This window comes from Plasmopara halstedii (assembly GCF_900000015.1).
Source record: "Plasmopara halstedii genome assembly, contig: Scaffold_658, whole genome shotgun sequence".
Classification (NCBI taxonomy): domain Eukaryota; phylum Oomycota; class Peronosporomycetes; order Peronosporales; family Peronosporaceae; genus Plasmopara; species Plasmopara halstedii.
In genome coordinates, this window is record NW_020187575.1 from 1,738,955 (window position 1) to 1,751,947 (window position 12,993).

General features: G+C 42.2%; 3 protein-coding genes across 3 annotated transcripts; 2 read left to right on the plus strand and 1 right to left on the minus strand.

The window, feature by feature from the left end:
* On the plus strand, positions 1–803 carry PHALS_13512 (NLP-like protein; the record flags this gene model as incomplete). The annotated part of the gene is made up of 2 exons (XM_024729286.1): positions 1–81; positions 153–803. The coding sequence occupies 2 exons, from the start codon at positions 1–3 to the stop codon at positions 801–803; spliced, it is 732 nt and encodes a 243-aa protein (XP_024579678.1).
* Positions 804–9,374: 8,571 nt separating this feature from the next.
* Positions 9,375–10,097, minus strand: PHALS_13513 (NLP-like protein; the record flags this gene model as incomplete). The annotated part of the gene is made up of 1 exon (XM_024729287.1): positions 9,375–10,097. One exon carries the CDS (start codon positions 10,095–10,097, stop codon positions 9,375–9,377), a length of 723 nt encoding a protein of 240 aa, XP_024579679.1.
* Positions 10,098–11,877: 1,780 nt separating this feature from the next.
* Positions 11,878–12,154, plus strand: PHALS_13514 (uncharacterized protein; the record flags this gene model as incomplete). Its single annotated transcript, XM_024729288.1, has 2 exons — positions 11,878–11,967; positions 12,011–12,154. 2 exons carry the CDS (start codon positions 11,878–11,880, stop codon positions 12,152–12,154), a joined length of 234 nt encoding a protein of 77 aa, XP_024579680.1.
* Between the last annotated feature and the right edge of the window lie 839 nt (positions 12,155–12,993).

The window sequence follows — 12,993 nt, forward strand, 5'->3', positions numbered from 1 at the left end:
ATGAGTCCTCGTGCCGTGTTTCTCGGAGTAATTGCCATCCTCGCTACGTCCCATGGCAATGCTGAATGGGCTGATGCTAATGTCACTGAAACCCAGCAACGCGAGGAGCTAGTCCCTACCATTACAACTTCCTACATTTCAACGCAGTGCAGCCATTTAAACAGCCTACACCAACGACGGATTCTCAAAAATCTGCCATCAAGTATCAACCGCGACTTTACGTAGTGAGCGATTGTTATCCATATCCTGCAGTGCAGGCGAATGGATCACTAAGTTACGGACTTCCCTGGGAAGTCTTCGCACCAACTAAATGTAATGGATCTCCCTACGGTTCCCAGATATACTCGCGATCCGATTGGTACCGAGGCATGTGGGCCATCATGTACGCGTGGTACCTTCCGAGAGCTCTGGACCATTCTTCCTGGTTGGTTGACGGCCATCGTCATTTTTGGACCTTTGTCGTTGTCTGGACAAACAGCCCGGATCCTAATGTCTCGACTATTCTCGCTGCATCAACGTCTGGCACCGACAACAGAATCAAAAAATACTTACCAGTAAAGTCCAAGTATCTTCTTGACAGGAGGACTTTGAAGGTCAAGTTATACCAAAATTATTGGTTGGATAAGACTGGACTCAAGCTTACTGATAAAGTCGGTGATCTGCAGCCTCTCATTACTTGGGAGCAGCTTACAGATGAGGCTCGAGCAGCGCTATCCTCTTTTCATTACCCTGATTGGCGTATGGAGACTCCAATTCAAGACAAGTGGTTTCGTTATATGCTGAGTAGTGCTTATCCATTCTAGTCTGCAGATTTGCAACAGCTCTTAGTCATTAAGTTTTTAAATCTAACGCCGTCACTGCTATCAGATCCGAATTTTGTTCGTTATCATCAATTTGATGTTTCACTATTTCGAATACATGCAAAAAACACAATATAATTCATACATTAATAATTAAAATAGTAGCTGGCTAGGAATTGCAGACTAAAACTTAGGTTTCTTACGGCGCAGGCGCAAGAATTAGAATGTATTGTTTTTAGATAAGTCCCTGGTTAATCTAATGCATTCTTGAGGTCGTTGGTATTGGCATCAACAGTCTATACCTAGCTGAGCGGCTCGATGCCTACACCCACCATCAGCCGCACTACCATGTACAGTGCTTTCCACCGCCATGGCGATTCGTGCCAAGTTGTTGTGAGAAAAGATCGTGCCTTCTTATACAGACCCGCAACACAGTAAAACTGTCACATTTTGGGCCTTGAGACGAAGCTGTAGCCATGCCTTCAAGCCAAGGAAATAAAAGTATTTGCGCTACGCTTAGTGGAGTGTTTATGTAGAAAGACTTTATATGAGAAATTATGGACTAGACCACATGATTAGTGTGGTTTTGAATCCACAATATCTTTAGCCAATTTTATTGGACTGGCAAACAACGTGGGTACCCCAAATGATTTTAAGATCACCATCGATATGGCCTAAATTCTAACGTAACATAGATAATTGGCATTTTACAGTAGTCGCTACAAACCTTAGGATCGTAAGTTTTCTGCATCTTGCGCTGCTGGTCATGCCTAAATCTCTTTCTTTTTTTTCGCGGTGAAATTAGCACGATGTAATACACTGACTGCGTGTTACAATAGATCACTTTGTGAACTAGATATTATTAATGTTTATATATAAGTACTCAGCTCATTTTATTATCAATGATAGTAAAACATGAATATTAAGTATTTGTCAGGACAGATCTATTTAGTGCAAATAGAAAAAAATAGAGGTCTGAGTTACGTAAGTAGATCTCGGCATCGCCCCCGTTTCGACGGCAGAGCCCAGCATCTGTACGTTCGTTGACGCAGACCTCGACAGTTGTCCATGTCGCATTCGGATGGCCTTGTAAATGGTCGGACGATTACACGGACATCATTCGCCCCGGCCACTCTATCACACGGCAAAATTAAGAGAGGTCCATAATCTCCATGTTCCTTCCGCCTAATGTGGCATTTCAACACCGGTCGAAGTTTTTGTCTGCCATCAAGGCAACAGTACATTGAACGACTATGCACAGAAGCTACGTGGGCTTCGTGCCATTACAGCAAGCAAACCACTGCCAGATGCAGTGATGGTCACTATGTCAATGGAGGGGCTCACTTATATTCCTTCGAAGACTACATTCTTCCGCCACTCCGATGACTCTAGAAGATGGAATAAAGATTGCAATACATGACGAGTAGTGTCAAAGTGAAGCACGCGGTCTATCGGTCAATCCGATGGAAGCAGTGACTGATATTACTGGAAACACGGAACCAATGGCTCTCAGCGCGGCCACTATCTGTAGGCAGCAAATTCGCTATTATAGATGTCAGCAATTTGGTCACATTCAACGTGATTGTCCACGTATAAGACTTGTCAATATGGTTCTCGTCGTAGTAGTTTCGAGCCAGGTGGTACCAACATCACGAGGAGTTCTGGAATCGCCAGTTCCCAGTAAAACAAGGCGGTCGACTGGAACGATTATATATGTTTGTGAGGTGGTAGAATCACTCACGGGGATTTAGCTCTTGAATGATCTTTATTCTTTGTTAATGACATGGTCTTTTCGTTGGTCATATCGAGTTTGAAAGGTTACGATCGTCGGTTTAGAGTCTTGATTGACGCTGGTGCATCACGTAACTCTGCGCTGAAGCAAAGTGTTGCTGAAAATAATTCAGCGCTTTCAAATGCTCGAGATATAAGTAATGACCCTCTCTCAGTGAAGTTGACCACCGGTGCAGTGTTTACCACGAAGAAGCTTACGGTTCCTCTGCAAGTGGAGTTTGAAGACTTCAACTCAAACGAAGTTTTTACAGTTCTTGAGATAGACAAACGATTTGACACGGATAAATGTATACTTTGGCTTGTGAAGCACGAGCAGTGGATCAATTGGTGATCAAAAACAATTAGAAGTAGCTCTCCTGGCGCTGGTGAAACACTCGAGATTAAAGAACGCACATTCACTTTGCAACGGAGAAGCGCTGAAGCGCTTGGCAGTCATATGTTGCTGGTAATGATTAATTCTTCATTGGTATCTATTAATCAATTGACATTCCTCAGAAGCGCCGACATGTGTGTACTGCAAAGTTGAAAGGATTGAATGTGGCTGGATATGCCAATGCTCCCAGTAATACAGTGGTTGAGGCGTATTGTGGGTCAGTGGGTATTACTGACCACAAAACTGATGCTTTCAACCGCTTTGTGGTTTAGCACACACTTGCGATGGAATTAGCAAAATATGTTGGTCACGGTACCGATACTTCCGCTGTGAATGCGGTTGAGTCTTCAGGCGAATTTGTCCAGCCTTCTTTTTCATATGATGGAACAATAGCATGCGAAGATGCTGGTCAGCAAATTGTGGCGACGACCGGTTGTACATTTTCCAGAACAGATGTTCTTTTGGCACCGTTACCGACGATCAAAGATCTGGTGCAGATTGAGGAAGTCAGTTACGATAACGATGAGTTCATACACGACTTCAACTGAAGTGGTATTCTGGAAGTCGTGTTGCTTCAGTCAGAGGTCGAGTCAGGGAACAACGCTCATCATCGATTATGGATGATTTGATTCTCAAAGAAAATCTACAGCGTGTGAGGATCTGCTATTTTGAAGGATCCAACTGATCCTTTTTATTCACATGTTATCGAATACAAGGATAACGTCCTTAGTGCAAATCCGAGCTCTGGTCTTCCACCAGAACGTAAACTTCAACACGAATTTTGATCTTGAATTTGGCTCAATGCATGTATTAGTTCGACTGTGTCCACTGTCACATGAGCAAAGTGAGTATATCGATGTAGGATTTTGCTCAAAAGCAAGCTGCTGGTTTGGTGAGGGAGCGCAAGTCCCCTCATAGCGCGCCGACGTCTTACGTGCAGAAACCAGTTGGTAAATGGCGTATCTTCCACGCCTATAACAAGGCGATTGCGCAGACGACCCCCTCTCAAACGCCGTTTACGCGTGAAGATGTCATCATTCACCGTATGCCGGCTGGAAACAATTTAGTGAACTTGGTCTAGTTGATGCATATTACCAAATCTTGATAAGTTGGTAGGACGTCGCTTTGACAGCTGGTAGAAATAGTCCGGTTTGATATTGGAGTGACTAACGGATGTCCCAGCAGCATTTAATCAATAATATTGATTGGTCGGTTTCGACCACCGCGACGCGTTGCACAAACATATTATAACAATAATTTTCGTCATTCAAAAACGAAAGTGGCGGATCTGTTGAAGAAATACACTTGAATCGCCTTCTCGTATTGCTGAAACGTACGCGTAGAAATTCATTTGAAAGAATATTGCAAAGTCTGTTTTCTGTGCTGCGAAGTACCTGTCCTCGGCTGTTATGTTTGTGAACACGGTTTTTGTGTAGACATTATAAAGGTCGAGACAATCGTGGAGTGGCCAATGCCACGGAGTCAAATGGTTTCAGGAAATCGATTTGTGTGCTTAATTATTAGATCGCTTCTCGCGAAACTACGCAAAAATGATACGCACACTATCAAACTTGCTGAAGAAGGACAACCCATGGAGTTCGTGAGAAAGCAATCGCTCGGGTCAATAACAGTTTGATGGAAGCACCATTACATGCTTTGCCAGATGATACGAAGCCGTATAGCGTGGTGTGCTACGCTTTCTAGTTTGCAATCGGCCGTACACAATAGCAAAAGTGCTCAGAAGGACACGACTGTGTCGTGTCGCATTAATCGCGACAGCTGGAGCTAGCAGAAAAGAGCTGCTATTTCACGACAAAGAGCTGTAACCAATGAAGTTTGCTCAGGTACAGTAATCTATACACCTCCTGGTTTCAACTCTGTTCGTCGTCTACACTTGCAGAATGCCACTTTTCTCAGCAATTTTATGGCTGGTTGTCATTCAGCGCAGAATTCAAACCTCACGGTCGCGTACAAACCGGGACCACTCAACGTGCTGGCTTAGGCATTGACAAGTCGTCCGGATTCTGAGCTAGCCATTTTATCGGTATCGAAAACGATGTATTTGATATGATACGCCGTTCGTATGCTGAGGATAAACCATGTGATCTGACTCTCATCGAGTCATATGGAACTCCATGGCAAGCTTTCTGGTCGCATGAAATAATGGTTGAATCGTTGTGCATGGGAGAATGGTCTTTTTAATTATGAAGTTGCACTTGGCGACGAGCCAAGGATTGTAATTTCCCAAAACAATGGTTTGAAGCAAAAGATCGGATACGAGGCGCATGTTACGCCGATTACTGATTCGGCCGTGAGAAAAACTACCAGCCGCTCAAGGCCCAATAACAAGTGGTTCGCACGATACGTTAAAACACCTGAAAAATTGCGATATCTATCTATGCGTGAAAAACGAACACCACACGCAAGTGCCGGTGCAGAGTTGTCCTATCTCTGCTGACCGTTGAAAGTCAGTAGGTCTTGACTTTTTTTTGGCTTACCCGAGAATGCCGATGGTCACAATGAGTTGCTCGTCTTTGTTGACGGACTCAGCAAGATGGTTTGTATCGCTGCGTGTAGCGATTCCATCGTTACCGAAAGTTCGACGAGATTGTTCATTGATCGCATTTTTCGCTGTTAAGGATAGCCAGACGTTATCGTCTCTGATCGTGATATACGATCCGGAGTGGATTTGGAAAAAAATATATCGAATTCTTGGCACTTGATTGGATATGTCCACAGCGGCACACATGGAGACTGAATTCTGTAATACAGCATCGGCGAGCCACGCTTCGTGTGCTAAGATACTTGAAGTCAACAAGCCTGCATGAAATTATATATGAAGGAGGGACCAGCAACATTATGGTTAAAGCATTCACGGACGCAGACTGGGGAAGAAACATCGACGACAGGCGATATGTATCTGGCGTGATGCCTAGAATTTGTAATGGACCAGCTGTGTTCAAGTTGAAAATTCAGAGACCTATAACACTGAGTTCAGCAAAAGCCAAGAAGACGGCACTAATCTTGTGCAACCAGGTAGTTTTGTGAGCGCTCGCGGCGTTGAAATATATAGGTACAGATCTGTATAGTGCTGGCACGGGATACGAGATAGCATGAGAAAAGTATGTCGACATCAAGCATCAGTTTACGCGAGAATCGCTGAATATCGAACGATCGATTACGTTGGTACAAAGCATCAGCTCACGGACATGTTTACCATGGCACTCGGAACTATGACACTCAAGTTGAAAAGACAGACATTAAGAAAAAAGAATCAAAGCAAACTCGACATTAGCGGAGAGTGGAAGTGTTGAGATACACCGCTGAATATGCGTGGAAGACGTCACAAGTATTACGGAAATGTTTACAATTACTATAATGATTATGGATGTTGATTACAAACATAATAGTATCCGCTCATTGATCTTAATATATAAGATTGATTGAAGAAGCTTCTAGAATGGCCTGGACGGATAGGCTTAGATGTAGCACAGAGTAGCGAACTAAGGAACTTAATATATCTTCTTCGGTTTTTACAAACAAACCAACACATAGAATAGGAGAGCTTTTATAACGTCTACATTAGACCTTGGATTGAGAAGTGATACTTCGGAATCATTCATCATTATTCTGTATATTCTTTCTGCCTTTGAGCAATCTAATTTATAACACTAACTGTAGGGATTAAACCATCGCAAAGTGAGTGTAGCAAATCTGAAAGTGCCTGATAGTCAGAGTCTTTATGATACCACTGTAGCAATTTTTTCACTGCTGCAAGCATCCTCTCCCTCTCTCTCTTGTTTTAGTCATAAGTGAAGGAAAAGTCACATTTATCTACCATACGAGGATTGACATCATATTCTACACAGCGATTTTATGACAAAGACATAGTGCACAACCATTTAACAGACAAACCTGCTGAAAAGTTTGACATTGAACTATGACTGTCTTCTTGCCACAATTTTCGGATGGTCGCATTATTCATACGGAAAGCTGTTTGAAATATTACTCGCCTTGCTGTATCCGACAAGATAGAGAGATTCACTATGATGGAGTAATTTGATACATTACAACTACCTTTCGTCCACAGTGCCGTGCGCAGTGTCATATATCTATCGATTCTGCAACGGAGTTGTCATGCACCTCGAGCAGAGAAAAATTTGATCACCTTGTTATAAATGCTTGGAGTATGGCCAAAGCGCGGAACTGTGGGTCTCAATAAACTCCTTTGCTCGATATTCACGAGGAAAATATAACGATAAATTCTGGCTTAAAAAAAAATAGTATAAAATATAAATTCTAATCGACTAATCATAGTGAAACCAAATGTAGTGTAAGGTTCTGTTTCACATGGTAGCAAATAATAACTTCATCCTAATTATTGCGTGATCATAATCAAAATCCATATAAAAACATTTCTCGGTGAAAACCACTTGTCCTACTACTAAAGGCCTTCTGGAAGATGTCTCACCCCAGCGTATCTGCAGCCAGTGAATGACTCTTGGCGTTAAATCACCGCTTTCAGGCCTTGTCCACAAAACGTGCCTTCATCTCGCGACCAAGTGACGCCTTAAATTCTTAACTGCATCTAGGACGGCCCAACAACTCGATTGGCCGTCAGATTCAGCACTTATGCTACAAAGCGCAATATACTTTTTTAAGAGCTTGTGGTAAGAGATTTTGATTTTGGTAGCCCACGTACGCAACGAAGAAGGCAGGAGCGAAGCGGATAGCTTGTGACGTACTTACACTTATTTTTTATATGTTATTTCTCAAAGAGAAACATCTTTAGACTCGTATTATACATTTTTGTTTTGTCATGTCCAATGATAAAACTATCATAATTGCTTGAGGTAAGGATAACGCCCACGTGTACATGGTAATTCTTCATTACAAAGTCCCATCGTCATCACACCTTATTGATTTAAAGCATTCACAAGTTACACAATAGCTCAAAGTGAACTTTATAATGAATTTTGCGCAATTGCAAGGCCATGAAGAATGACGAGAATCCCCACAAAATGTAGTACCAACACACATAACCGGTTAGAGATTCTAAAAGCTGCATATGTTGGAGATGAGGGAAGATCAGAAGTTATTATGTTTCATTGGTCATATTCTACACATTCTTAGTGCCAAATTCAAAGTCTTGTTTCTGCTTGCCACCTATAAACTTCGTCAGAGATATCTTGACCGTCAATCGCACTTGCATCAGATCATTCAAATTTCATCTGGTACGATTTTTTTATACAGTATCAAGCATTCAAGTGCAAGCATTCCAGCTGTTGCAATCGTAGCGTAGTTGATCTCTTCAAGCATCAAATAGCCAGAACGATGTACTCCTCTTTGAAGTTGTCTCTTCTATCAGTGTTATACTCTGTAATACTCGTGCAGAGGAGAAAGAAAAGAGCGAGAGAAGAGACGAAAAAGATGCAGCTAGAAGTTGACGATACTTCTTGAAACGATTAGTTCAATGTGTGGGGCCCTGGATGACATCCATTATTCCGATAGATGTCGCTAGTCCTGTCTTAAGTTAGTTTTGGTATGTAGACACTTTTAGTATTTCTCAGTGATAACTGTATGCAGTTCAAAAACTAGTGCGATGACGAATACTGCTACGACTTTCAAAGCAGACACTTGTAGTTGGTACTGGAAGCATCATATGTTAGCATTTGAGCTAACTGGCTGGAATGAAAGATCATCATGCAAGGCATTCAATTTCCTCACAAATTTCCAAACAGGTTTCGTTGCCACAAATTGACCAGTAAATGAATCAAAGTAATGAGATTTCTTCATACCTTTAGACGGTCAGAGGAATCATACCAAATCAGGAATTTATCATTCGATAATCACCACCATTTCGAGTGACAAGTGGGACAATGATGTCAAGTTGGCAGCTGATGAAACAGCACAATCTTGACATTGACACGTAGGTCCGTTAAGCTAAAATGCGGCTTTTGCTTGCACATCCGCCTTTTTCCAGCTCTATCAGAAAACGGCGAGGTCATTGTAAACGTAGCAATGCATTTGCTAAGCCCTCTTGTCAAAACAAGCTCATGATAAGGTGGGGGGGGTTGATTAAAATAAATTCGCCTTCACAAATTGATAGCTTAAGCACGCGACGATAAAATGCAATTGCTGCAGCCAATATGATTAGCGTTAATAACCTGGTTTAGCCTACAAATTACGTACAACCTTGCCGTTGGCACTAGTTCTGTCAGTACCCGGCTCACGCCGGTAAATTTCATTATATGTTGTTATATTTTTTTGCAACTGTTGTGCCTGTGAGCAAGAGCTAGCTATTCCTATGGCTCAAACATTACATACATGCAAAACAAAATTTCTACCACATGATATCACTGCGTACGTAGAGTTTTGACACGATAGCAAAAGGTAACACAAGCGGCCAACTAAAACGGATACGCTTCTTTAATCAGTCCGTCAAACCTATAGTCTTGCAATGGCGTGTCAGATTTATAGTCGAGAGCCAAGGCTTTTCGCGCCTCATGCGACAACTGCTCCCACGTAATAAGATCCTGAGTTTCTCCCAGCTTTACGGTAAATTTAAGTGCCAACCTTCTACCCCAAAAGCTCACGTACGACATTAACTTGAGCGTCGTGCCTCCAATGATATAATGGGACTTGATCTTAGTTCTTTTTAACAGGCCGATACCAGCTGACATTGTCACGCCCAAAATACTTGAGTTGTTCGGGTTTTCTTCATCAGTCCAGACGATAGCATGCAACCAGTAATGACGGCGTCCACTGACGCCTCTGCCAATATGGACTGCTGCCTTAGGGAAGTACCACGCATACATGATAGCCCACTTGCCTTTGTACCAACTGGAGCGTGAATAAATCTGCGATCCTTGAGGTGATCGTCCACAAGGCTGAGAGTAATCTTCATCCCACTCGAAGCCGGCGCTGACTGAACCATTTTGCTGCACAGCAGGATACGGGTGACAGCCCTCCGACACATGCAGGTGTGGCTTGTATTTGAGAGCAGATCTCTCAGAGTCTGTTTGCGGTTTTTGTTCGGGAAAAGGCTGAACACTGTTAGCGTCGATCGCGATATTGGCTCGAACTGATGCCAGCAAGGCCACTAATACGAATAGAAGAGCTCGAGAGTTCATACGAAGCAGTTTAAATTATGATAAGTGAACCCATGGCGATATTGAGGTGATGTCTCTTTGTGTTCGGTTCGATAGTTCAGGCTCTTGTCCGGCTTGTGTGACATTTGTTTTATATAGGTGCTGAATCTAATTATTGTATACCCCAAATAGTAGTCGGAAAAGTAATAGTACGATACAAAGAATTATAATATTTTCTCTCTATAGTGTACTATAGTTTTGTTTGACAAGCAGTATCGCTTTATAATGAACGACGAGTAAAAAGGGACTACGATGATGTTATGCCAGTGAGCTATCACTAGGCATGTAAATTTGCTGCTAACTTTAATATAAATGCATCCTACGATGGGCTCAATGCCCCCTCTACGTCATCAAATTCTAGAAAATTGGACCGTTAATATTGTAATATTGCGCCACTATATATTGATATCTCTATGATTATCAAATCTGAATACATTGTTCGATATTAAGCTACTGATAGCTACTATTGACGCTAATGAGTGATAATGCCCAAAGGCTCCATACTCGAAGTATTGTGTCCAGTGTGTGACACAAAAAAGAAAACAAAAATATACATACATGGTATTTTCACATCTAGAAGATGTTGTACTGGCTGAGAACGAGCGCTACAAATACAACGACAGGGTGTTTTGCATCTTTGCCGCGTCTAGTGGAATGGCTATTATGATGATCTACTCCTGAGCACCGATTTCGAGAATCATGGCCGTGCAAATTCAAACTCATGTTTCGCTAGGTCGAAGTTTTGGTGTAAAAAGTTTCGACATTTATTCAATCCTGCAAAAAATTAAGGGATTTTTAATAAATTGTAGTTAGCGACAAATGTTGTGAAAGCTCTAAAATTTGACTATTTTGCAACGGGCTAGCCGTGCACCTTGCACAGAGGGAGCTTTGGATCAAGCGAGCCAACACATAAAGGATTGAATTCGTACGCTTCACTCAGAGGCATAAATTGATAGCCTGTGAAAGTGTTTATTTTCTTGGTTTGCTCTTCTACTACAATAAGTGATATACGTGTATGATTAATCATACCTAAGATGTATCTGTTTCCTATGTTCAATTATAAACAGTCGATTATTGCGTGGTGAGAGGGTAAAAACTCATGTACTCCACGCACTTCTCCTTTACGAAGACGCTTCAATCTCAAGATTACATGTGACTTTGTGCTTGCGCAACTGCATAAAAGCGTTATGTGAATGTACACAGCAGTACTTTACATATGACCAATGGCACCTTTCTTGCAGCGGGGCTGCCGCAGCTTTGCGCTCAGAGGAAGCGTAAGGTAGGTCACCGACCTCTCGTTCTATACTCAAGACAAGTACGAGTTTACCGGATCGCAATACGCTTACTCCAAGAGTAATTATGGCCTTAACCCAAGGCTAAATAACTCTTCGGTTTGAATTCAAAACTGCCTTTATTTATTTTTATCTGCGGCAAAGCCGCCTAATTTTAAATGCACAGATTTTCCTTAATATGTATAGTAAATCTAAATACATGTATAACTGCTGGCTATCCAGCCACATACCGTATTCTTGTTTGGGTGTGGTCACGCCATGACCATCTGGTGTGACACACACACCTATTACCAGGGTATGTGTAACCCCGTTACACTTCTCCACCAAAATGTCGACCAATTATGACTTACGTTATTTTGTCTCTTTAAGGCATTGCACAAGAGTAAATGCTCGTCGAGCATCCATTGGCCTTGGAGTTCTTCTTCTTTATCTGCACCTTACAATACCTATTTCTCCTTCGATCGCGAGAGATGCAGCGACTTTCGCCGGCATCCTGGTTTCTGCGACGTAACAAAGCTCTTGTATATCTATGCTCGCGGGCATATTGCTTAAACCGAGAAGTAAAAGAGCGCTTTCTGACTTAACCGGTGACAAGATTTCAAGCTGCCACCGCATGCGCTTGAAGCTGCTCTCACCATGAAGGCTGTAACAATTCTGGTACAAGTATCGCATCCAATTTTTGCTATGGTCAAGGAAGCGCGTCGCCTCACCCACATCTTAACTAAACTTTTCCAGCGAATACTTTAATTGTTAAAAAGATGTTTTGCACTTTTTGTGATATAAAGAGTACAAATTGGCACTTTGCTACAAAAGTAAGAGCGGGGGCTTAGGCCAGCCCACGTACACCACAAAACAGTGTTCTCGAAATTTCAAAAGTAACTTCAATCTGTTTTTGTCACGGTCACGAGCAGTCCGATGAAGTATAGATGCAGCTTGGTCTTATAGATTGTGGGCACTGCAGATGTAGGTATATTAAAAGTGTCAAAAAAACTATTCCTCCAATCTATATCCATTTGTATTCGACTACCTCTGGCGTCAGTATGTCGCTACTGAACAACGTAGCTCTTAGTCGTAGGATGCCGCACTCTGTACATAACGCTCATGGTTTGATAGAGATATATGAATTTGCTACGAAGTATATTCAGGCTTATATCAGCGAGTGAGCTGTATCGAGAACCCTTCCTCTATCGGATCAAAGTATCTTCGTGGTGGTATCATAAGAATACGAATGTAAGCAAAACAACTTGATTTGAAAATAATGAAGTAAAGCTCGAAATTGATTGACAGGAAGTCACCCAAAGAAGCGGAGTTCTCCACGCATTGCTGCAGGACTTACAGAGAGAGTTAGCATTTTTCATTACGCATCGAACAACTTCAGTCTAACGATCTTGCTGCAAGTAGCTGGATATGGACACGGTAAAATTGATGCCTGGCTCCGCGGACAAAATATGTCAGTACTGCGTTGTAAAGAGCAAGGCTCAATCAATGAAATAGCAACCGGGACTGTCGGTCGACGAACGTCGTTTTTGAGAAACAGATTGACTAAATTTCTCGTGTAAAAGATGTGGCTGACAGTAGCGGAGCGA